Consider the following 26,992-nt stretch of genomic DNA (forward strand, 5'->3'; position numbering starts at 1 on the left):
TGATACAGAGACATGATGTGAGCAAATGCTGTTGGAAAAGTGGTGCTGATAGACATGCACAACACAGAGTTGACCCAAACAAACCATCAATTTGTTAAAAAGCAGTACCTGCAAAGCTCAATCAAGCAAAGAGAAATACATCAAGGTATGCCATATCTAGTATGGCAATGACCCTATTCCTAGGCTGCTTTAAACTATGTTGACTCTTTTGCCTTGTGTTCTTACGAGTTTTAAGATCCACTTATTAAGTTTCCCCTTGTTTCTCAAAATATCTTCTGGGATTTTGACTGGAGTTGCAGTAAAGTTTTCAATGGGTGTGGAATAAACCTCTTTTTGAATATTTTACATATCTTTTTTTAAATTTACTTTTGGGTACCTTCTTTTTATTGTTATTTTGAATAGGATTCTTTTTTATGAGTTGAATTTTGTTTTCCTAAATGGTTAAGATTACTGCATAGAGAGGCTGTTAGTTTATTTACATATCAATCTCTTATCTGACCTACTTGCTGAACTCTTTTTTAGTTTTAATAGTTTTGTGTAGAGACTTCTGGATTTTCTGTGTAAACAAATACCAACATGTTAGTGCTTTCTCTTAACGTATTCCAGTTATATAACCTTGGAGCACTTTATTAAACTCTGTAATTAGGTTTTTTCATCCGTAAATTAAGGATAATAAGTATCCACCTCAAAGGATTGTTTTTAGGATTAAATGAGAGAATTAAGGAAACATAACACAGTACCTGTCCCATAGTAAATATCCAACAAATACTGATTTTCAGTATATTGTTGGTATTACTACACTGGCTTAAATTCTCCAACATCAGATTATCTTGATATATATTCAGGATTCTCATGATCTGTGTTCTCATTTGCAGAAGAGATGTAGGTTATTATTTGTCATTCCAGGTTTTTAATTATAAAATATTTACAATAAAATTTTCATCTCAATGTTCCTCTTCACAGATCCCTGAATTTTCTGTTTTAAGTAAATTCCTTTTTTATATTTTATATCTTTTCCTCCATATGCTAGTTTACTCCCTTCCTCCCCCTACTTTTTGTTTCTTTCTTTAAATATATCCTCAAGTAACTGTTTCAGAATGACTGCATGTGAGAGAATTATTTTTAAATGAATTCATTTCAATATTGTCATCATGGTATAGAGAAATGCTTTGGTTTTAGTGTCTTTTTAAATATTACCTAGTTATGGTATGAGGCTTTCCACATTGTTACATATTCATTGTAATTGTTTTTAGTGACTAGACTGCACCACATCCGGGTCGAGTTCTCATATTGTGGAATTCATAGATGGCTTTGAAGAATGTGACTTTCTCATCCTTTTTGATCATTTCAAGGGAAATAATTTCAAACTAGTCTCCTTCAGACTGTTCTATACCAAAAACACTTAATGGTTTTACCACCTGTGATCGTTAGAATTAAAAACATTTTTTGCATGCCCAGTGATTTTTCTGAAAGTATTATACTTCAATCGTTTTCTTTTTTAAAAAAGTTCCTATGTTTTTCTCCTCTCTCTTCATTTCTCTTTTTTTCTTCAAATTTTATCTTTTTAGCTAACTGAGGATTTAAAAAGTAATAAATGTGTAAATATATAAAATATTTGTTTTTAATAGGCATGGGATCATCACGTTACAGGCCTTCTCAGAGGCTAATAGGAAACTCTGGCTTGAAGCCATGGATGGGAAGGAACCGGTAAGACTATGATACATTCTATAATTTAGGTTTTATTGTCCTAATAATTATAATGTATGGAAATGCTTTTCATAATATACAATGTTATGCCTGTAATTGAAAATATTAAAAAAGGAAATCAGGGGAGTAGAGACTTGTACTGCTTTCCTAGTCTCACTCATGGCACATAACTCTACCTTTCTGACTTATTTTATAAGGGGGCTTTTGGGACTAATTTAAAACCCTAAAATTACTTCTTAAAAAATTACTTACACTCATCACCTTGGCTGCACCCATTAGGTTATCTTATTCCGTTAATAATTATCTCATGTCCCGTCTTTGCAAGGCCTGTACTAGGCATGTGATTAGAGTGATGAACAAGGTTCAGGGTAAGAACTGATTCTGTAATCAAAACCATTTTAAAAGAGTATAGCTTAATAAAACTGCCTGTGGCTTGACATTTTCACTTGCATGCATATCCCCATTTTTAATAGTTATTTTGAAATTGGTATGATAGTCTATTTACAAAAAATAGGAAGGCTTACATAAAAAGGAGGCTGAATCATTCATCACTGTCTGTTTTCTTAACACTGTTACTAGATCAGTAGAGGGTGAACACAGAGGAAATAAGAGTCCCCATCCTGTCACCTGTTACTAGATGAATAGAGGGTGAGCACACAGAGGAAATAAGAGTCCCCATCCTGTCACTTGAGAAGCATTCTTTAGATGGCAAAGAACCTGTACAGCAATAGTGTCATACAAAGTGTGGTCCTCAGACTTTGAGACCCTCCCTCAAACTGTGTTGCCAGTCCACAGTAAGATCAGTACAGAAATGGCAATTCAGTCTTTAGAAAATCATGTAGCCACTTAAGTTATTTTAAGCCTGTTAAATTTAATTTAAATATTGGAACTCTGCATTGATTTTTTTAATTATTTTCTATTTCAATTTTATTATATTTTACACAAATGTTAATAATAGATTTAAAAGAAAATGCACTCTTTACCAGAAATAGTTGAGAAGCCCTGACTTAGAGCAAATTGAGGGAATAGTTTGTTAACCCAACAGTGTACAAGTTAGGATTGTGTACATTTGAGAACACGCTAAGCAGGAAATTGGAAGAAGAAGCAATCAGGTGAAGTCCGTTATGAGATACTTGCCGAGAACGGCACTTTATGCATCCTACTGGGGCAGAGAATAAGATGCATAAATCAGATGGAGGTAGAACCTTGTCCAGGGCAGCACAGTCACAGAGGGAAAGGAGAGGGAAGTGAGGGTGGCTGAACCACAGGAAGGAAGTTGCTTGATGGTACACAGATGGTGCTATGGACCCAGCAGTTGTAGGACCTGGAAATGAAGACACTCTTTTTGTGTATTAATGTACAGATATCACCTTGCTAATCTTTTGTGCTGGGTCATTAACTGGAAGTAACTGATGGACATCCTTTGTTTTTTAGATTTATACTCTGCCCGCCATTATAAGCAAGAAAGAAGAAAGTAAGTCATGTTAATAGTTATTTAAAATTTTATCATGTAGTCATTTTTAACACAAAAGCATTATGTGATTGTAAGTATTCTGGGAAAATAGTATAACACCATTGATCTTATGGTACAGCAAATTTGAAATTTTTATTTAAAATGTTTCTCAATGTACTACAAACTACTGGTATTATAGTAACAAAAGTTAATTTTTATTTCTTTGGTGTTTATTTACTTATTTACATGCCTTGCTTTATCTCTGATAGAGATTTGAGAAAGTTGATATTTAGCTCAATTATTTATATATTATATATAATATATAATTATATAATGTAATTATATTTTATTATGTATAATTATGTTAATAAATATATGATATATAATTATATATAAATAATCATGCTAAATTATATAATTATATATAAATACTATATTTATATATCTATATCAATATAAATACATAAGACAGTAGAGAGCCTCTTTGTCTTATTTTCTCTGCTCCAGTTTTCTTACAGGTATAAGACTGAAGACATAAACACTGCTTGCTGGTTTTAGTAGATAGTAACTAAGAATGTAAAATATAAGGACCTTGTCGTTACACATGGTATATGTAGGAAAAGATGTTTTTACTATATTATTATTAAATCATTAGTTTGTAGCCGTTCTTTATAAACACAGTTTATATGTTTTTCATCATGTTCTGAATCCTCTTTAATTACCTGCCAACTTCTTGCTACCTTTTTTCTGTGGTTAGTTTAGGGTATTTCCATAAGTACTTTACATAGTCATTTTATTTGATATTTAAAATTAATTTGTGTATTTGTTTCTAGGGTTATTTTGTATAACTTTCACAGCAATTCCAAGTTTCATGTAATGCAATGGATTTTGTCTTATGATTTCTAAATTTATTTTTCAAACAAACTCAATAACCCTGACATTTACTTTTCTTATTTATTTTATTTTATTTTTTTAATAGAGATGAGGTCTCATTTTGTTGTCCAGGCTGGTCTCTAACTATTGGCCTCAAGTAACCCTCCCACCTTGTTCTCCCAAAGTGCTGGGATTACAGGCATGAGCCACTGCTCCTGACCAACCCTGACATTTAGATTGCTATGGAAATACAAGTTAGAATGAAATAAATAAAAACTAGGAAAGCACTCATTTGAAAGTTATAAATATTGAATGTATAAAAAGCCTATTATTTTATCTGAATTAAATGCTTTCTAGTGATTAACTTCAGAAATTATCAAAAGAAAATGCATGATGTAAAAGATCTTTCAATAATAATTTAAATAACTTACAATTTTAAAATTATTTTTAAATAATACTTTAAAAAATTATTTCCAGTTTTTATTCTCACATTTACTTCCTTACTGGAATCAAGGAAAGTGATTAGTATAAAATCCTTTATTGCCAACTTTTGTCTAATCACAGATACATTAACCAAATGGTGAGAGTTGTGTATGTAGTAAATGTTCATACTTAATGATTCCCTAAAAAGTAATCTGTTGTATAAATTGCATTTGAGAAGAACGTGAAATGTGTTTTCTAACATTAGTTTGATTGTTGGTATCCACTATAAGGTTAATCCTTTCCCATTCAAATTACCCAAGGACAAATCCTTAATGGAAAACAATTGCACCTATATACAGTATTGAGTAGGGCTTCTGAATGGTAGCATAGTCAAGTTGATCAGAATATACTGATGCTTAATTAAATGCACCACCAAAACTAATGTACTTGTGACGGAGAGGGAATCTGCATCTTCACGCGGTACAGAATCAGTCTTCTGGAAACAGGTATCCTGCAGTATCGGCCACCGGAAACATCACTGTGCCTTCAATTATAATTATAAAATGGTGCATGTTTCAGAAAAGTAGCAGTCCTAGAGTGCATGTGTTTATATCATTTCTCACACTCTGGCTTTTTGTATGGTGTATTAGTTTCCTACACAGTACTCTGAGCTCCTTGTGACAGAACCCATCTCTTCTCCATAGTCGTCAATACAGGCCTTTCCTGAGACATGTGCTGAGCACAGATTTGCTCTTATTCTTCTCATTAGTACCAGTAGGCTTTTATTACCCATGGGAAGATTTTTGGTCATAGAAGAATTATTACAAGCTTCTACTTTAGTACTTAAATTTATGAATCTTAAGCTTTAAGTTTTATTTTTAACATTTGATTTATTTTAAGCCATATGTTTACTTGAAGCCTGTTTTTAATCAATATACAGATCTTATTTGTAATTGCACTAACTTTTAAAACTAAATCATTTTCACTTTATTTTGTTTTCATGATTCTAACAGAATTCTCCCATTTGTACATTTAATCAGTCAAATTTCTTTAGACATATCAACTGATGACAAAATCGTAAATTTTATTCTCTCAAAGTCACGCATACTAGACAGATTTGTGATCCTGACAAATATAATCTTTTAAACACCTATCAACTTTTTAAATCTACATCACTTTATAAATGCAGGGATTAAGTACTATGTTAAAATTAAGTGTTGTAAACATGCTAAATAAATACATACAAAAATTCATTGTGATTTCCAAAGGTCTTACTACTTTTGCATAAACTACACGTATTGAAAATTACACTTACTTTTAGCTGTCACACACATGGGGATTCAAATTTCCTCACCCAAACAGAATCACTACCCTATTGAAAAGTCAAGACTGTGGCAGGTGCTACCAATAAAAGAAACCCTTGCTCAAAGGCACAGGACTGGACTCACTTTCCAGAACTTAGCTGCCAGCAGCTCTGGGGTGGACATTGTGGTATTACTAATTCACTTGAGTGAGGCTTTTTTTTTTTTTTTTTTTTTTGAGATGGAGTCTCACTCTGTTGCCCAGGCTTGAGTATAGTGGCAAGATCTCAGCTCACTGCAACCTCCGCCTCCTGGGTTCAAGCGATTCTCCTACCTCAGCCTCCCAAGTAGCTGGGATTATAGGCACATGCCACCTCGCCCAGCACCCAGCCGATTTTTTGTGTTTTTAGTAGAGGTGGGGCCTCACCATGTTGGCCAGGTTGGTCTCGAACTCCTGTCTCGGGTAAGTTTGTGTTTCAGTGATTGTGAAATTCTCATCCCTGTTAGGTCGCAAATAAGTCATGTGAGCTCATTGTGTTAAGTGTTTAAATCAGTTTATATCTTTCTTTTTGTCAGCCCCTCTAACCGTTTTTTTGTACATCATCCTGTTCTTGAGATCTTGTATTTCCTTTTAGTTGATATTTGACTCCTCTAAAAGTAGCATTGCTCAATTTTAATATGTAACTTCTCCTGTAATTGGTTTTGGAAACCAGTACCAGCCCTAATTCACCGGCCACTTTGAAGAGTGCTCTTTTATATCCTCCATAATTCAGATGGCTTCCACTTACTCTAAAATACTCTTGTTCTCCTTTGGAAACTCGGTTTTGCATAATATGTGTTAGTGTTTTTGAACTGCCGAAGGCAATGAAGTTTAGGATGGTAAAATATAAAACTTAGGTAAAAGTTTGTTTTGAATGCCAGCCACTTAGAAGCAGTCATAACATCTGTGCCTTCGCTGAAAATCCTACAAGCAACAGTGTAAGAAATACCTAATGTTCTAAAATAGGGCCATAATATGAATTTACAGAGAACAAATCCCATGAAATGAAGAATAAAATTATGCTGTGAATGTAGTTTCATGCTACTCTTTATAAGACTAACATGCAAAAGTCTTCCTAACTTGTATTAATAGTTACTCTTAATTTACCATTTTCAATGTATGGATGCCGTAAATGAGACTTGTGTAATTCAACAGAAAGGAAAGCTTGAATTACCTTTATGAAAAAAAATCAAACAAAAAACCAAAATATTGAATAATTACAGGGTATTGGATTTACAAATACTTTTCTGGTTGTAAAATATGCTGCTATATCGTGAAACTGTAAGACTTTGGGACTGAATTTATTTTTGTAGTAGTAATATGTATCATCAATATTAAACAAGTGCCTTTCAATTAAGATTAGCACTAAATGAGTCCTCAATCACATGCCATTCAATTAAGATTAGCACTAAACTAGTCCTCAAGCCATGCCATGGGGGACATTTTGTAAAAAGTAGCTCATCTCTATGTTTTCCATAGTTCTGCCATTTGAATACATCTTTCAAAGGAACAAATTACATTTTATGACATACCTTTCCTGCCCCAAGACCTCCATCTTGGGACCAGTCATTTACAGAGGCGAAAGCAGTTAACATTTCTTCTAGGCTTTCTTTCTCTGACATTCTCTATTGGTGCCCTGAGCCTTGTCCCCATTCAAATATGAGTTTTGTGTGATGGCTTCTGAGCTGGTCCTTCAACCCTGGGTCTGGAGAAAGTGAGCATTGTGAAAGAAAAGGCACTTAGGTCTCATTCTCTCATACAGTCAGTTCAACAATATTCCATTGTGCACCTACTCTACTCCAGGTGCTGTGAATAAGAAAAAGGAAGTTCTTTTCCATTGATGTTTCCACTAATAAAAGTCAGTATTTACATGTGTAATGACAAAGTCACCTAACATTCAGTCCTTATATACAAAATTGCAGGGATTGGAACAGAAGATAATCTTGAAATTTCCCAACAGCTCTAAACTTCTGCTTGTATGTTTCAGTGACTTTCCTCAAGTGTACCTGTGTATCTATTCTCCACAGCAATAAGCTTTTTTTGCTCTTTATCATTCTATGCAATTACCATCTGTTATAAATGTTCTTGGGCTTCATTTTGTGGTTTAGAGAGTTCTGGAAGTTCTCAGATGTGGCTAGGTTATCATCCTCCTTCTTTACCATATAATCCCCCAATCTTTGATCATTGACAGTTTTCTTTTTATCACAGAGACCCAGGAAGATTGTCGTAGCTCAAGTGCTCTTCATGGGCAGAGCAGAATGAAAGAACAATTTGGGCCAGGGCTGTGGAGAGTTAAATTGCCCATCCTTAAGGAGAAAAGAAAAGGTCCAGCAGGTGTCATGAACATTGATAAATGCACTCATTTAGTTTTTTATTTATTTCAGTTAACACATAGCATGATATTATTTATCTGTGATAAGGGACCTTTTAATCTGAAACAGGAGATCAGCAAAGTGAACTGAAAAGTAAAGACAAGTGTTGCTTTGTTTTGTCAACCCTGAGAATGTACTGTAAGGTCAAGTAGATTACATCTGTAAGGACATACTAGGTTTTGAATTGCTAGTAAATTGAAGGTACAAGGACTTTTGCTTTGTTAGCTCTGTGGAAGACTATTCTTTTTCCTTTCCTCATGGCTGTTTGAATTCTGTTGAGATTAATAGCTTTTGTGCTGCTAAACTGCCTTATGGAAACTTTTTGTAGGTTTCAATATAAGCTTTATCCCTGAACAGTTTACATAGGGGAAAAAAATAAGGTTTAGACTGAACTTTTGATTGAATATATTAAGTTGACTAAGTTAGTCGGTCTTCTGCTTCTACCCTCGCCCATGAAGGCCAAGTATCATTAATGTTATAGAATTCTAATTCTCACATTATAGAATTTGATAGTAGTTGTATTCTGGGTATCCCTCTGATTCTCTCTAAAATGGAGGAGATACAGGGCTGGGGGAGGTCTTGGAACTGGGAAAGTGTTCACAAATATAGCTCATGTAAGCTGATAAACTCCAACCCTTATAGAACCCATTGGAGAAGGTACTTGAGCAATCCTGGTACAAACCAGTAACTAGCAAGCCATCAGTCAGTAAGCATGTATTGGCTTCCTGCTCTGGGCCAAGCATTGAATCCAAACCAGCAATCCATATTTCTCCTGTGTAGGATACTTATCCTCCTCTCTGTGCTGTTGCCACAGGAGTACTACCTTGTCCTCCACCAAAGGAGAATTATCATTAATTATCAGCCTTTTCAATGGTGCCATTTGATTTCATAATAACCCTTTCCATCGACATTTGAACACTGAAGAGTTCTCAGGTGTTTGTGATTTTTTGTTTTTTGGTTTGTTTTTTGGAGGTTAAGAGGACCCGTTTTAGTTGAAATCTCACGAGCACTGATGCATTAAGTATAGTAACCCCTTCGTGGCTTTGGAAAATTGCTCATTTTCCATTACAGAATGTGTTTGCCCCTGACTTCCCTCAGAAATGACAATCCTTGTGACTACCTCATCCATAGTCATTGGAAGACAAACTATTTGAGCCATCTTGTCCTCTTCTCAGACCTCAGCAGAAATCGCTGGGTACTAAAGTGAAGGCATTGTCTGTAGTTGATGGTTGTTTGCAAAGCAACCATCATCCACAGGCCCTGCCACTGCTGCACTTTGCTGCCTTTGTTATGTGAATTGACAAGTCAGTAGTCAAAAGGGATACATTCTAGTTAAGGGAGGAAAAAAGTTCATTATATGGGGTTGCCTTTATTTCAGTGAGTTTTGCCACAGTGAATTAAGTTATATACAGTTAAATCAGAACTGGCCAGGTTATGCTTGGTAATGGATGATCCTCAAGTCTCAGAGGCTGATGACAATAAAGGTTCATTTCTTCTTTATAGTACATGTCCATATAGGTCAGCAGTGGCTCTCTATGTTGTTTTCACTCTGGAACTTGAGTTGGTAAAGAAGCCTCCCTTTGTATCGTTGCTGATCCTGTGACAAGGGAAAAAGAAAATTGCAAGCCACATACTGGCTCTTAGTGGCTACTGGGTAAAGACACGTGTCACTTATGTTCATATTTCATTGTTAGTGTGTATCACATGACCAAGCCTGGCTTCAAGGGTGCTGAGAAATATAATCTTTCAGGGAGGGACAACAGATAAGGGTAAACAGTAATTTCAGTCTGCTATAGTCTGTTTAGCTCTAGTGAGAAGATATGTTTTCTCATTGTATTTATTGAAGTATAATGATCACATGGGGACATTTCTTAATATCCAACTTATTAAATAAGTGACAAAGTGATAGATGCCTTTTTGAAAATCAACACTTGTGGCTGACTGTCCCTCAAGCCCCAGTGATTTTAGCCATGTGGGAAGAATGCCTTATTCACGAAGTTTACATATGTAGAGATTTGCATTCTTCTCTAGTCAATAATAATGATAATGATAAGAGCCAATACTTTAAAGCACTTACTACATTCTAAGCATACGCTATTCTAGGAGCTTTGCAAATGTTAACTTACTTCATCTTTAAATAGTGCTATGAAGAAGAAACTATTACCTTTATTTTGTAGGAGAGGAAACTGAGGCACAGAGAGATCAAAACCATGCCTAGTAACAGAGCTAACAAGTGAAAGAGTAACTACTGCCCCTCTCATCTAGTTAAAACTAATGACTGACTTATAATTTCCTGTGTTTTCCTTCATATAGCAGTGACGTGTAGACAGGAGCAGATAGGAAAAAAAACCTAGCATTGAATTCGTCTTGTTCCATTGTTAGGCACTCTTCAGTGTTTCATTCCATTTGTCTTCATCTTACTACAACTGTTTAACTTAGGTATTGTTACTTCGCTCATTTTATAAATGAAGGAACTTGAGTTTATAAAATAATACGTCCATTTCCCCCACCTCAGACATACAGCAGTGATAATAGAGCTGAGAACTGGCCTTAGGTTTTCCTGGCTTTAAACAAAGCTGGACACTATCTCTGTACCATGAAACTACTCTTTCAGTCAAAGCAAAGGATGGGCAAAGGAAACAAAAATTCATGGTTATTTTTGCCAACACAGTATATTCTTCCACATCTCTGAATTGATTGATAATGTTGTATTTACTCACATGACGGGAGCTAAGTACAGGATCCATGGAATATGTCAGAACAGAAGCATCAGTAGAATAACCCTGCAGTTAGACTGACTCTCAGTAAGATTTTATTCTGCATGATGAGCTTTTGATATCAGTTTGTTAGAAAAGACTGGAATATTGCTGCCAAATATCCCAGTATACTTTGGGGTACAGCCTGGTTTTTGCTTATTTTTCTCAAAATGAATACTTAAGAGAGAAATTCTGTTTTATATGTCACAACCATCTTCATTATATTTTTGTTGAAAGGAAGTTCTGTTGAAATTTTTAAAAAATGATTGTCTTTTTCTCTTAATACATCTTTTTATTGAAAAGTGGAAGAATGTGACCTCTAGTACCAAACATTTTAAATGTCAGGAATTTGAAGTTTTAATTGATATAAAAATGCTAGTGTCTTGTTTTTACATAGGGTTACATTTTTTGTCTCAGTTTTTGTTGTTGTCCTTAAAACTGAAAATTCCTCACTTTTCCATCTTACCTATTTCCTGTATTCAAGAAGTATTTTAAAATATCTGAATGCTTAGTGTTACGCTGGGCATTTTGGGGTTATTGGAAGCGAGCAGTCTCTCTTTGGTGTCCAAGAAAAGCTTCAGTCTCATGTAGATAGGTAATCAGCTGTACTTTAATGAGATGCCATGGCCATTCATTTTTGTATGTTGAGTTCACTGAAAGTATTCACTGAGTTCTGTTCTCTTGACCTAGGACACTGGGGCCAAAAAAATAAATGAGCTACTTCCCATTGATGGCAATACATATTTTAGTTTTGGCATTTTTATTTCTAGAGTTTTGAAGTTGTTTTTTAGAGTGCTAAACACACACACACACACACACACACACACATATATATATTTAAATATCAAATAATCCCAAAATGCCTAGTGAATCAAAAATGACAGTTTCTAACTTCTGCCCTCTTTCTCCTTACCAATAGTTTGCATATATATTTGTGGAGTTTTTTCTTAGGAAAATAGAAACAGTCATATATACCCTCAGATTTTTAGATTTTGAGAAAATAGGCCTTATTGTCCTGTCGATTACTTTTTTCACCTAACAACACATAATAAATACCCCTTCGTGGTAGTACCTCTTGTTCCATTGTTAGGCACAGATTATTCAGGCCTTTCTGTCAATCAGTTCAGCTCCATTGGCTTGCTGTGCCTACAATTTTTTTCAGTTTTTAGTTTGTTGCTGTTACCCTTTCTTAATTTTTATCGTTATTTTTTTGATATGTATTTTTTGTCTGGGGGTCTCTTTTGAGTTACAAGAATGTTTAATCTACTGTCTTTAAATGGAAGTTAGTTTTAAATTTTTATTGGCTTGAATTCTCATTTATTATTTGAGAATATTTTAAAAATCGTGTCTCTACCACATGTGATGAAAATTTGTATCATAGTTCAAAAGTTTTTCAGTTTTCTCTCTGGGTGTTAGTTGGTATTTTTAAAATAAATGCTTTCTCTTTAAACAAGTAATCTCATTTGATCTGGCCCCAAAACCCTTTAAAAAATTAGAATTGATCCAAAGAAAATCTAGCCAAAAAAACAAAAATTGCAATTTCAGAATCCTAGGACCTTTTGGGGATGTTTAGTGACTGACAATGCATGTTTTGAATTATTTTAAATATGGTAGCAAAATGAAAAACAGAGCATGGAGCTTAGAATGAGACCCGAGTTAGAATCCTGACTCTAGAGCTGAAAACTGAGAACAGTGGAGGTTTTCAGCAACCCAGGGAATCATCCTGAGACTGCAGAACCTTTTCTCTACCTGATAATATTTTGAGAATCATGGGAAAGGATATGTGAAAGGCTTTATATTACAAGTTTCAATACATAATAAGGGTTTATTCTTATTGCATTTGCTCCTATTATTTGAAAAAAAAAAAAACAATAACACGTAGTAAAGGAGTAATGCTATTTTTAGGAAAATGTAATACACTTTCTGTGAAGGATCTTGGCAGGTGGATACAATAACTGTGAGGATGAAGTTTCCCCCTCTACTTCTACCCCAAAATAAAAAGTCGGCATCTAACCAAAATATTTGAAAAACTCAGTAAAAACCTCTCTACTGTTGAGTCATAAAGGGCCAATGAACAGAGCCAAGTGAAGTGGGGCTGTGAGTTCAGCATAAACACCTAATGCGATTTCTCTCTTATTTTCAGTGTATTTGAATGAAGCAGGGTTCAACTTTGTGAGAAAATGCATTCAAGCTGTGGAAACAAGAGGTCAGTGTTGCCTGAGCGGTATAGCATTCCTGTCATGTGTCTCATTCTTACATAGAAAACTCTCAGAGTAGATGAATCAATGAAGATGTATTTGGTCATTAACATGGTTTAATTTTAAGAGCGATATAAATGTATGTATCAGTATACAAATAGTTATACCTTGAGCTTTAGTTTACTAAAAATCATGCTTTAGGCATACTTCTTTTTTAGATTTTTTTCTAATATAGCCTCACTGTACTTCTTATTGATAAACTGTGCCTTATTTATTACTTCAAGCACCCCTGTGATTTTTTTTTTTTTTTTTTTTGAGACGGAGTCTCGCTCTGTCGCCTAGGCTGCAGTGCAGTGGCTGGATCTCAGCTCACTGCAAGCTCCGCCTCCCGGGTTTATGCTATTCTCCTGCCTCAGTCTCCCGAGTAGCTGGGACTACAGGCGCCCGCCACCTCGCCTGGCTAGTTTTTTGTATTTTTTAGTAGAGACGGGGTTTCACCGTGTTAGCCAGGATGGTCTTGATCTCCTGACCTCGTGATCTGCCCGTCTCGGCCTCCCAAAGTGCTGGGATTACAGGCTTGAGCCACCGCGCCCTGCCTCTTTGATTTTTTTTTTTTTCCCCCAATCACTGAGGAGGTAAGATTCCTAAGGAGCTTGTCTTCTCTCCCTTCCTTATATACTTTCTTTTGCTGATTTGTCACTGCCAGAGCTTTGGCACCTTTCTTCACTCCAATCATGACCTCTGTCTTGAAGTCCACTCCAGTTAAATGTTGGACTCACTTCCAGGAAAATTTGGCTAAAGCAACATTCATATTGGGCTTTGGAGTTCCATAAACTTATATTTAAATTTTAAGTGCTGCCACTTCAACGTTTTGAAAAGTAGTTTCCTTGAATTCTCTGAATCTGTTTCCTCATCTCTAAACCGAAGATATAAATGCCATAGGACTTTTCAACATGCAGGAGGACTCCATGACTCTAAAGAAATAGAACATGAGTAATACCGATCATCCCTTCCCATCTCCATTGCTTTTTTATATTCAAATAATGGTGAATAGGCAGCTACACTTTGCGACTTTGAAGATCTTCAAAGACTTTCAAATCACTATTCAGTGTCTGCTCTGAGAAATATAAGTCTGATGGGTATTTCCAGGATAGCTTTGCTAAAGTTATACTGTGAAATTGGATAAGTAGCTTTCAAATTTTGTTAGGCATATGTCTGAGTTTTTAACATTCTGTACTTGCCAAGCTGTATCTCAAGCCATTTTCTTGTGATTTTCCTTCCTATTAGGTATCACCATTTTAGGACTCTACCGAATAGGAGGAGTGAACTCCAAAGTTCAAAAACTCATGAATACCATATTTTGTAAGTTTCGGATGAAGTAACTTACATAAGTTTTGTGTTCTTATAGGTAATCTAAAGTATAGGCTTCTTTGACTAGTGTGACTTCTTTGAATATTTTAAAATAATATTGAAAGTTCATATTTATATTCAGTTTTTAATGTTTATTTATAATAGATGAACAATGAGAATTTGAGGGGGCATTTTTATAATACTGTATTTTTTTCTCCCAAGTGTCCTTTGGTAAGCTAGAGATACAGTAAGATGCATGGATGCTAGCTAGAGTCATTTGGAATCCTAGCTCAGCAACTTACAGGTTTTGTGACCTTGAGTAATTTGCTTAATGTCTTTGTGTCTCAGCCTCCTCGTTTATAAAAGTAGGGATAATAATGGTACCTCCCTCTTAAGAGTTGTGAGGATTCGAGATGTTAATCTCTGTAAAGCACTTAGAAGCATGCTGGGCACATGGTAACTGCTCTGTCATGTTAGCAATTAGCAATAATTTCATTTGGGAGACTTAATTCATAGGATATATCTTCGAGTTTTAGTGTCAGCTTTTTATCAATTCACACAAACAACAGTCCTAACAATAACTCTTTGCATTCTAAGAAATGAAGACCTCTCTCTTTTGACCTACTTATGTTTGTGCCCATTTTTCGTAATTGCATAAGGAATATTTTGAACTACACAATTTAAACACCTTGTTTTATTATTTCCAGCTCCTAAATCCCCTCCTGATATTGATATTGATATTGAACTGTGGGACAATAAGACGATAACGAGTGGGCTGAAAAACTACCTCAGGTGAGGAGGGTTTAACTCCTAGTACTCTGGATGCAGTCTCTGACTCACCCCTTGCGTAGTAGCCGTGTGACTTCATGGAGCCTGTGTCCAGAAGCTTCACTCGGTAGCTCAGTTCCCTCACAAAAGGTGAAATAGCATGACGTGGTAAGATTTACATTTAGTGTTCTGGAACTTGTACTTGATTTTTCCAATAATAATTTAAAAGACAATATAATATTGAGTACTGAATTAGTATTTGTTGTTTCAGATGAAGTTTGTATATAGGATTTCTATGTACTTTTTAAAATAACAAATTGGAATGGAAAGTTGTGTTGTTTTGTTTTTTAACTATTGTTCCCATATTTGTTCCTCTGGTAAGGTAATTCTGACACTGAAAAAATTGTCTGCCAGTCTCCCCTCTTAATACAGTCATGGAAAGAAGTACATTGGTGTCTTCAAGGTCTGCATTTTAGGTCTCTCTGTGGCCCCACTACTGGAACTTTATCAAACTGCCAAATCACCCAATTCTTTTATTTGCTTATTTATATATTATTTTATTTTTAATTGATGAATGACAGTCACCTAATTCTTAAAGAAACACTTAAAGTTTAGGGGAGAATAAAAGATACTACCATTCTAACATGTGCTTTACTTCTCTGTTGTAGGTGCCTTGCAGAACCACTGATGACTTACAAGTTGCACAAAGATTTTATCATTGCTGTTAGTAAGTATACTTGAATCACATACACTTTATAATTGATGTAGTTTTATGCTGCCATACTTAGGCATATATTACTAGTATCAGCTAGTGAAGATTTTTTTCAAGTATTGCTTAAAAAGTTGTTAATCTGGGCTGGGCACTGTGGCTCACACCTCTAATTCCAGCACTTTGGGAGGCCGAGGTGGGCAGATCACCTGAGGTCGGGAGTTCGAGACCAACCTGGCCAACATGGAGAAACCTTGTCTCTACTAAAAATACAAAATTAGCTGGGCGTGGTGGCACATGCCTGTAATCCCAGCTACTCGGGAAGCTGAGGCAGGAGGATCGCTTGAACCCAGGAGGTGGAGGTTGCGGTGAGCTGAGATTGCGCCGTTGCACTCCAGCCCAGGCAACAAGAGTGAAACTCCATCTTAAATTAAAACAACAACAAAAAAAGTTGTTAATCTGATATTTAGTAATTTATAATGTGGTTTAGAAGCCAATAAGAAATTGCAGAATTAACTGAAATATGTTGACACTTAGCAAGACCTCACTGGGTAACAGTCTGGTGATTAGAAAGAACCATGAGGAATTATTATTCTAATTTCATCTTATTTGAATGACAAGTATCAGTTTCTTATAAGATCAACTAAGCAGGACTCTGAATATGTACAGACAATTATGTCCCTGCACATGCTCGTGTGCTATATTCCTCAGTCTGGAGATGAGTCAAATATTTTTGGCAGACAGCAGGCACTTCCATCAGTCCCCTCTCCCTCATATTTTATTTGCAATGATCACATTTATGTCATTTGTTTAAATCTGTGATTGCCATCATGTGATATGGATAGATCAATTTTAAATATTAACAGGAAGACTTGACATATGCTATATGAGAAGTTAGTAACATGTGTTTGTAAACCATTGAGACTGAAGTGCCAGGTACCATCTGAGCCCATCACAACAACTTGTAATAATTAAGAGCGGGCATTTCATTGTTAAGATGTATGAGGTGTGACTACAACCAGATTATTTTTCACAATCCAAGAAAGAAATTAGTTGCGTTAGTTTATTTGCACACATTGTAATGTCACAGGAAATGTGTGCTGATAAAAGTGTCAGATAAAATTGAATGACCTCGGTTTTCAATCCAGCTTTTATGACTAACCACATGATCTCCTATAAATCTTCACTATTTAGTTTTCTCTTGAAGCTCTCCACTCTACCTCCTCTTCATAGAAATCTTTGTAGGACATACAGGACTAGAGAAAATATATAATCTGACCTCTAATTCTATGAACTAGGAAATCAGGACCCAAAGTGGGCAAATAATATGTACAATGACACTAATAAATTCATGGCAAAATCAGGGCTGCAAGCCTGATTTTGCCTTTGTTTTTACTTTTAACCCAGAACCCTTTCTTACAGAAATTTTGCTTTATAACAAAGGAAATTTGAGCTACTTGGCTAAAATGTCTCAATGAGCTTATTGTTTCAGTACAAACTTTTGGTCACAAGTTTTTTCTCCATTTGCTTCTGTAGCAAATGGTAATTATATAATAATAATAATATTCATGACCATGATATTTAAAATATATCCTTATATATATGAACTCATCTTTCGTCTGGACCTAAGATAGCCATATTTACTAGATGCTAAGTTAAGAAAATCAGGTTATTTGGTTTCAAGCAGCAGAAGTCCAGCTCAGTATAAAGGGGAAGTTATTCGATTCCTAAGAGATATTTCAGTGTATTCCTTGGCAGAACAGAGGTCAGGGTTTCCATGAGCCTGCAACCAGGAACTGCCAACTTGGGATTTGACGTTTCTCTACTCACTCTTTCCTGAGGATCTCTTATCTTTGTTCTCTACTGTATTTCTATCATTCTCACTTTCCTTCCCAGTCAGATTTTCTTAGAGTACATTTGGTCACTTCAGCCCTGATTTTACATTGTCTGCCTTTTCACATAGCCAGCAGTACGATCAGAGTTTTGATGTCTCCATTCCAGTTGCTAGGTTAGACCTCATGTTTAGCCTGAGCCAGGCTCTCTCTTCACCCCATGATAGCTGCTCCCAGATGAAATGGTAATCCCATAATGTGAATCCTGTGAGTCAAGGTACTTTCTGGAGAAAGAATTTGGTACAGTGGGGAATCATCCCAGAATTTATTTGCCGCAGTAAGAGAATGTTAAATGAAGCTTTCGTGTTCTGAAATGTTAGACATTTCTCTAGCAGACATGCCAACATCTTAGCTTTCACTTGGCATACTACACTTGCCATAGATGATTCTTGTATTTTACATTTACCATTGTCATTATGGGCTGAAAATCTATGGGGCTTATGTTTATGTAATAATGCTAACATTTCAGAACAGTTCTTCTGTATTGTCTTTATATTTGTAAAATGAGAGGAATGCGGGGCTTTATCTGGTCACACTGGGTTGAATCTCTAGGAGCTTTCTATGGGTGTATTACCACACTACTATGAAGAAACATCCAAGACTCAGTAATTTATAAGAAAAAGAGGTTTAATTGACTCACAGTTCCACATGGCTGGGAGCAACTCAGGAAACTTACAATCATGGCAGAATGTGCCTCCTCACATGGTGGCAGGAGAGAGAAGTACTGAAGAAAGGGGAAAAAGCCCCTTATAAAATTGTCAGATCTCATGAGAACGAACTCACTATCACGAGAACAGCATTACCTCACCTCCCACTGGGTCCCTCCTACAACACGTAGGGATTATGGGAACTACAATTCAAGATGAGATTTGGGTGGGGACACAGCCAAACCATATAAATGGACTAATACGTATTCTAGTGACTGGCACATTAGGAAATCTATAGCAATTGCTGTGGTCATTCACATATCTAAAGGTTTGATTGTGTCTTTAGGTAGTAAAACCCAAGCAGGTGATGATTATTGGCTGTATCAAAGTATACAGTTCAGTGGCTAAGAGCATCTGTGTGGAATCTGTAGAACTGGGCTTCTTTGGCTTCTCTACTTCCTAACTTCATGACCATGGGCGAGTTACTCAACTTTTGCAAGTCATAGGGGATGATAATGATGGTGCTACATGAAGCAGTGCCTATGAGGCATGAGGGGTAGAGATGGTAGTTGTGATTAGATTACTAATATTTACATTGAATGAAATTCAATTGAATGCAATTAAATGCAATTGAATTGCAATTAAAACTTGAACATTTGCAACCTTTTTTATGTAACAGAATCTGATGACCAGAACTACAGGGTGGAGGCTGTACATGCATTGGTACACAAATTGCCGGAGAAAAACAGAGAGATGCTGGACATCTTAATAAAGCATCTGGTCAAGTAATTCTCTAACTTACATTGTTCATTTAACTTATTGTTCATCTGTTAAGTTTGTTCATGTCTTTTTAAAGTGTGCGATGATGTTATAATATTGGTTTTATAATTAGAGTCCATTGAATTTGCTTAAAAAATAGTATGGCAGTTTGTTTTTAAGATATTTCTATATGAGTGTGTGTACCTGTATATGTTTATTTGCATATAATTATGCAAATAATTATATCCTTTGCAATTGTTAAACTAATGATGAAACAAGTAGATGTGTCAGCTTAAAAATGAAGGAGTATATAGTTTTTTTCCTCCCAATTCTTTTAGGTGCATTATAAGCAATGAGTTTGAAGACCAGTACTCTATACTACTAAAGTCAACAGGTTCCCCTAGGTAAAACTAACACTTAACTGTGAGATTCCCTCCATGTATTCATTATTTCACTTGATCTCTGGAGATTTTTCTAACTTTGCTGCTAGTTTATTCATATATTTAAAATGTCTCTTTGTAGATAAATACTGTATTAGCCAGAGCTATCTGCAGAAACAAAAGCAATAGTGTCTGTGTGTGTGTGCGTGTACATATATTTAATATATATGTAAAGAGATAGCGATTGATTGATTTTAAGGAATTGGTTCACTTGATTATTGAGGCTAACACGTCTGAAATCTGCAGTGCAGGCTGGCAGTGAAGAGTTGATGTTGAAGCTTGAATCCAAAGGCAATCTTGAGACAGAATTCCTTGTTACTCTTGGAACTCATTTTTTTTTTCTTCTTCTTTTAAGACCTTCAACTGATTGGATGAGGCCCACCCATATTATGGAGGGTAATCTACTCTACTTAAAGACTACTCATTTAAATGATGATGTCATCTGAACAAAATACCTTAACAGAAACATCTAGGATAATCTTCAACCAAATATCTTGGTATCATAGCCTAGCCAAGTTGACATGCAAAATTAATCATTATAAATATTATATCTATCTACTATCTATCTCTCTATAAATTGAAAGACACAGAGAGAGAGACAAACACATATTTAAGCCCAAGGTGAATTTGCCATGCTGCTGGAAACAAATATCTAAATCCAGTTTTAAACTTAAGAATTTCCTGTAGCATTATTTAGTAGAATGAAGGATTAATCATTTTATTGTAAATCATGGTACTCATTAAAATGGGAAATACTTTCCATTTTAATGGGAATGTTTTAATGGGAATATTTCATGAGTACTATATTTCCCATTTTAATGAGTACCATGATTTACAATAAAATGATTAATCCTTCATTCTTCATAATAAGTAGTAACCCAATTTATGCTCATTTGAGCCATATACATTTGAAATAAAACTTGAGTATCCCAAGTCTGAAAATCAAAAATTCAAAATGCTCCAAATTCTACAACTTTTTGAGTGCCAAGATGTTGCTCAATTATAATGCTCATTGGAACTTTTTGGATTTGGGATGCTCAACTGGTAAATATAATGCAGATATTTTAAAATCTGAAAAATATCTGAAATCCAAACACTTCTGTTCTCAAGCATTTTGGATAACAGATGCTCATTCTGTAGTGCTACATAAACATATTCATAAATCTCATCTCAACTTGCAGGATTTTAGATAATGTAAATCTTCCCCCACATATCCATTACCACCACCACTATTTAAAATAAAAAGGTAATCTACTAGGATCAACATCACTTAAAGTTCATCATTAACTATTGACCCATAGCAGCACTTCTTTTAGCTAATAAACATAGGACTTGCTATTGTTGGTCAGTATTAGTTTTGAATTGTGTGAGCTCTTCATGAAATTTATCTATGCAATGTATTAGACATTTTCTTGTTGGTCTTCAAACTAATTTTCTAGCAAAGGCTTTGAAAATGTCCTTTGAAAATCCATATGTGTGTCACACAAAATATGTTTGCTTAATTATCCAGAATAATAGATTAACATAAGCTGTACCCTTAATATGACTCTGTGTGGCTTTGGCACAGGCAATAGCACAGGAGAGTATCTGGCCACTAAAGAATGCTTAAATTACTTTGCTCATCCTTCTCCACCATTCCTAGCTTCTTTCTTGAACTTTCAAAAGGTCAAACCTTGCTCACCAAACAGGAGCTGTGGAATGTGCATTCAGATCACCACAAATTTACTTATAAAAACAGCAAACAGCTAATAACACTCTTGATCCCTGGCTGAAACCTTTCATGGCTGAAAAAAAATTAGGACAATCAACCTAGATTGGGATTCTGAAGACTAAAGGACTGATTTCAAATTTCCATTAATTAACTCTAAGAAACAGTATAAATCATTGATTTCTTCCTAAGAGTCCTTTTGTTTGCTATCTGTGGTGTTTTCTTTTATTCTCAACTAATTTTAAATATTTAAAAGTGTTATTAAATTACAAAAAAATTTGTAGGTGGACTTATTCATTAGGAGCTATAACATTTTAGAAAATTATTATGGAATTTCTTTTGAATGTAAAGTAAGAAGTGAAAGTTGATTTCTCCTAAATTAAAATCTTTTCATTTTACACATGGATATTTGCTAGTGGTATTACATTTGCCAATTGATGTTTTTAATTAAATAATATTCAGGTGACCAATAATCCTTACTCAGTGCAAATGTAAAACTAAACAAAACTCTTGATTCACTGTTTGGAAAGCCCACTCAGGAGCGCATGACTTTACTTCATGTATTTGAGTACTTTGTTCTTAACTATATATATATATATATATATATATATATATATATATATATATATATGTGTGTGTGTGTATGTGTGTGTTTATAATTGTTATATATTCCTGTTAGATTGACCCTTTTTTTTTTGAGACGGAGTCTCGCCCTGTCACCAGGCTGGAGTGCAGTGGCATGATCTCGGCTTGCTGCAACCTCCATCTCCTGGGTTCAAGCTATTCTCCCGCCTCAGCCTCCTGAGTAGCTGGGACTAGAGACATGTGACACCACGCCCAGCTAATTTTAGTTAATTTTTGTATTTTTAGTAGAGACGGGGTTTCACCATGTTGGCCAGGATGGTCTCTATCTCTTGACCTCGAGATCCACCTGCCTCGGTGTCCCAAAGTGCTAGGATTACAGGCATGAGCCACCATACCTGGCCAGATTGATCCTTTTATCATTATATTTTATCTTTATCTCTAATAGCATTTCTTTGTTTCAAAATCCATTTTGGATGATATTGGTACAGTTCTTCTGGCTTTCATTTGGTTACTGTTTGCATGATACATCTTCTGTCCTTTTACTTTCAACCTGTTTGTATTTCTGAATCTAATGTATATCTACTGTAGAAAGCATATAGTTGGATCTTATCGTTTTTTAATTCAGTTTGATAATCTCTGACTTTTGATTATATTGTTTAATCCATTCACATTTAATGTTATTCTTGATGTGGTTGGACCTGTATCTACCATTTTTCTTTTTGTTTTCTATATGTTTCATGTTGTCTTTGCTATTCAGTTTTAATTTTACCACTTTCTTGTCCTAATAGATTTTCTAGGGCTTATCATATACATCTTATCAGAATGTACTTAATTCATGTGAGCTATAGAAACATTATTTTTACATAGTTCTATTTCCTCTTTCTCCTTTTTGTGCTATCATTAATAAACATGTTATATCCATATATGTTATATCCCAACAATCCATTGTTACACTTATTTGTATGATTTTATGCCTCTTAGAGATGAAGTTGAGGGAAGAAAGAGGAGCAAGTACATTTATAGAGTTTGATACATTTATTAACCTTCTTATTTACCATTTTTTAACCTTTTCATTTGTTCCTGTAAATTTGAATTACCATCTGGTATTATTTTCTTACTCCAATACAGCTTTGCTTTATGCTTTTCGTTTGTGCTGTTACTGTCAAATATACTACATTTTTAAATGCTATAGGCCCAACAATATAATTGTTAATACATACATATTACTAAAATTGCATTTTAAAATCAAAAAAAGGAAGGAGAAGAAATATGTATTTATACTCTTTTAATTACCTAATTACCTACACTGGGTTTTTGTTTTTTGTTTGTTTGTTTGTTTGTTTTTACATGTGCATTTGAATTACAATCTAAGGTCACTTGCTTTCAGCCTGACGAATGTCCTTTAGTATTTTTTGTGATGCGGATCTGCTAGCAATAAGTTCTCTGAATTTTTGTTTTCCTAAAAATGTCTTTATTTCACCTTCCTTTTTGCAGGTTAGTTTTGCTGGATAGAAGATTCTTAGTTGGCAGACTTTTTTTTCTTTAAGCATTTTGAATATGCCATCCCTCTGCCTTCTAGCCGTTATTGTTTCTATTGAGAAATAAGCTTATTGGGGTTCTTTGTAGACCCCAGTAAGACTTTTTCTCTTAATGCTTTCAGAATTTTCTTTTTGTCTTTGGCTTCAGCACTTTTACTGTGATGTGTCTTACTGTGGATATCTTTGCAGTTATTCTGCTTGGAGTTTGTTGAGCTTCTTGGATATATAGATTAATGTTTTTAATCAAATTTGGAAAATTTTCAGCCACTATATCTTTGAATATTTTTTTCTACTTCTCTCTTTCATCTGCTACTGGTACTTCCATTATGCATTTATGAGTGTGCTTAATGTCACAAATTTTTTTTCTGATGATCTGTCTGTCTTCATTTTTTTTTTCTTTCTCTCCATTCCTCAGATTGCATAATCTCTATTGATACTTCAAGTTTACTGATTCTCTCTTCTGTCAGGTCTAATTTATTGTTGAACCCCAGTAATTAACTTTTCATTTCAGCTGTTGTACTTTTCAACTTCAATTTTCATTTGGTTCTTATTTTTAAAATAACCTCTCTCTCATTCTTGACATTCTCTATTTTATGAAACATTGCTACCACACCTCCATACTTCATCTTTAGACATGGTTTTCTTGAGGACTTTGGATATATTTATGACTTCTTGGAAGTCTTTTTCTGTTTAAATCTGACATTTGGGTCTGCTCACAGGCAGTTTTTATTATCTGCTTTTTTCCTGGTATATCAGTCACACTTTCCTGTTTCTTTGCATTGTCATAATTTTTGGTTGAAGACATGGCATTTTAGCTACTGTTTTGTAGCAACTAATACTGATACTAATACTGATCCTCTCTTGCTTTTATTGTTGTTTGCTTGTTTATTTAATATATTTTTTCTTTTTTTTTTTTTTTGAGACAGAGTTTCACTCTGCCACCCAGGCTGGAGTGCAGTGGCACAATCTCTGCTCACTGCAACCTCTGCCTCCCAGGTTCAAGTGATTCTCCTGCCTCAGCCTCCCAGGTAGCTGGGATTACAGGCACTCACCACCACACCTGATTAATTTTGTATTTTTAGTACAGATGAAGTTTCACCATGTTGGTCAGGCTGGTCTCGAACTCCTGACCCTCAGGTGATCCACCCACCTTGGCCTCCCAAAGTGCTGGGATTACAGGCTTGAGTCACCGTGCCCAGGCTAATTTAGTATCTTTAGTCAACTATTTTAATGAAGTCTATTTCCTCCTCAGTGTGAAGCTTCTTCTATTATCTCTTCAGAGAATGCAGTCTTGGACATGACCACAGTCACCCAGGGATAACAATAGTTTCAGGAGAGTTCTGTTTGTTTCCTTAGCAGGTCTGTAAAGCTGTCTGCTTCATTTGGTATCACATCCAGCTTGTTAGTTTTCATTAACTGCTAGTAGATTGCTCTGTTGTTTTTGACAACACCCTAGAGCATATCCAGTTAAATTCCAGCACCTTGCCAGGTCACTTAAAAAAAAAAGTCTTTGAGATTTGTTATGATGCTAAGAGGGCTATTTCTGTCTCTTTCCCTAGTTATTTCTTATCATTTAGCGACAGAGTCAGAGTTTTCTGTTCTTATGGACTCTACTCCCTCTGGTAAAATCTTTGACCCGTTGCTCTTGGCACTGGCTGAGGGAGGTAGTCCTGAAATGAGGGAGATTTTGGCACCAATATTCTTGGCCTGCTGCACCTCAGGTAAAGCTATCCACCCTGAGTGTGTGGCTAGTTGGAGGCAAAGAATTCTCTGGGTTACAGAGGCTGAATTGTGAGTACCTTTTCAGTTGCATTCACTGGGAATTCAGCCTCTGCATCCCACAGGTAGAGGGCCTGAGACATGCTCACAGCCTGCCAAACCCATGAGATACTGTATCCCTTGACTTGGGGCTGAGAAAAGAGGGAGCCCTGTCTTCTTGGCCACATTTGCCCAGAGTGGAGTTTCAGTCATATTGAGCTGGGGGTGGAAGAAAGAGGGAGCCAGTTGTACCTCAAAAGCCACAGACTCTTGGCTTTTCTTATTGAAAATTAGTAGATTTGCTTGAACAAATATTTCTTTATTCTTTAAGTATTTTTCTAGAGACTTTAAGTGTTTTGGGGTATGGTTTTAAATAATAATTTTTATCCATTATGATTTTTTCCTCTGAGTATTGGGTCCATGGGGGCTCCTTATGTTCTACCATTTCCATAAGCAGAACTCTTAAGCATGTGATGTTGGTTTCTTTATGTGTAAACTCCTAGATTTGAAACAATACAAGTTGACAGATCTTGATATACATTTCCTCTTTTAATAAAAGAAAGGGATATGTTCCAGGAGGTAGCAGTTGGGTATCAGCTCCCTACATGAGTTGAGGGAATATGTTGTAGAACCTGCTGAAATGGTGAGTAGTGGGAATCTGTAACAGTTGAGTAGCCCAGCAGAAAGAAAATTCAATGAAAAGAAAATCAATCATCAAAATAATCCATCTTCTGTGCAATGTAGTCATGAACCCACCTCAAAACCAACTTTTTGAGATTCACAAGTTTATTCCTAATGAGCTTAATATTAACTATATTCCACTTTGTTTACTTTATGGGAACTATGACATTTTAGCAAGAGTGCCTAAAGCTAATTTAATTTCAGGGAATAATATTATCTTGAGATCATATATGATTTAATTTATTATTCCATTTAATTCTCGCAACAACCCAACATGGGTTCTTATATATATAATTTACAGATAAGGAAACCGAAACCTAGAGATGTTAAATAACATAAATGAGCTTACCCAACTTCCAAGAGATGGATCCAAGCTCTGAATCTAGATAGGCTTACTGCATTTACATACTACTTTCCTGAGTAGATTTTCTAATACATATTAAGCAATTAATGTATAATATTTGATTATATTAAAAGGAAACTTGGAATGAAACTCTTCTTACTGGAACTAAATGCTTTCTTAGCTAGTGCTCTCTATGGCATAAGGAAAACGTTTCAGTCAGCGTGGCAGCCTTCTCTTCCTGTTCTGTGACAGGAGTTGCATGGATAGTCTAAAATCCTAGATTTCCCATAAAATCTTACTTTTGGTTGTAGAATGCAGTTTGTGACGCATGGTCAGTCTGACATAAACATAATCTTGTGTTATACTAATAACCTGACTTGGAGTAAGATAGAAAAATGAGTAGTTAAACTAAAAGATAAGTCAAACGAATGAGGTATCCTCTAAAGAATATACCTAATTTCCAGAATAAATTAGTGAACTAGTCAAAGTCATTCTTGATAGTTGCTAGGATTACTTTGCTCAGGTCAGTGATATCAGAAGTTTTTTATTTTATTGTCAAGCAAGCAATGATGCTACCGCATCTCCTTGTCTCACTGTTTGCCTAGCACAGCACCCAACACTAGGGAGGCACTCAGGGAAGTTTTGGATGGATGGATGGATGGATGGATGGATGGATGGATGGATGGATGGA

General features: G+C 35.3%; 1 protein-coding gene across 1 annotated transcript in view; it reads left to right on the forward strand.

Annotated features, from left to right (window-relative positions):
* Positions 1–26,992, forward strand: part of ARHGAP42 (Rho GTPase activating protein 42) — a 321,711-nt gene that overhangs the window by 272,637 nt on the left and 22,082 nt on the right. Inside the window, exons 11-17 of the mRNA XM_023208003.2 lie at positions 1,629–1,707; positions 3,142–3,181; positions 13,069–13,131; positions 14,411–14,485; positions 15,181–15,265; positions 15,910–15,968; positions 19,169–19,274. Of these exons, the coding sequence (XP_023063771.1) occupies positions 1,629–1,707; positions 3,142–3,181; positions 13,069–13,131; positions 14,411–14,485; positions 15,181–15,265; positions 15,910–15,968; positions 19,169–19,274 (507 nt within the window). The remainder of the gene's footprint in view (positions 1–1,628; positions 1,708–3,141; positions 3,182–13,068; positions 13,132–14,410; positions 14,486–15,180; positions 15,266–15,909; positions 15,969–19,168; positions 19,275–26,992) is intronic.

This window comes from Piliocolobus tephrosceles, chromosome 13 (genome assembly GCF_002776525.5).
Source record: "Piliocolobus tephrosceles isolate RC106 chromosome 13, ASM277652v3, whole genome shotgun sequence".
In the NCBI taxonomy this organism is placed as follows: domain Eukaryota; kingdom Metazoa; phylum Chordata; class Mammalia; order Primates; family Cercopithecidae; genus Piliocolobus; species Piliocolobus tephrosceles.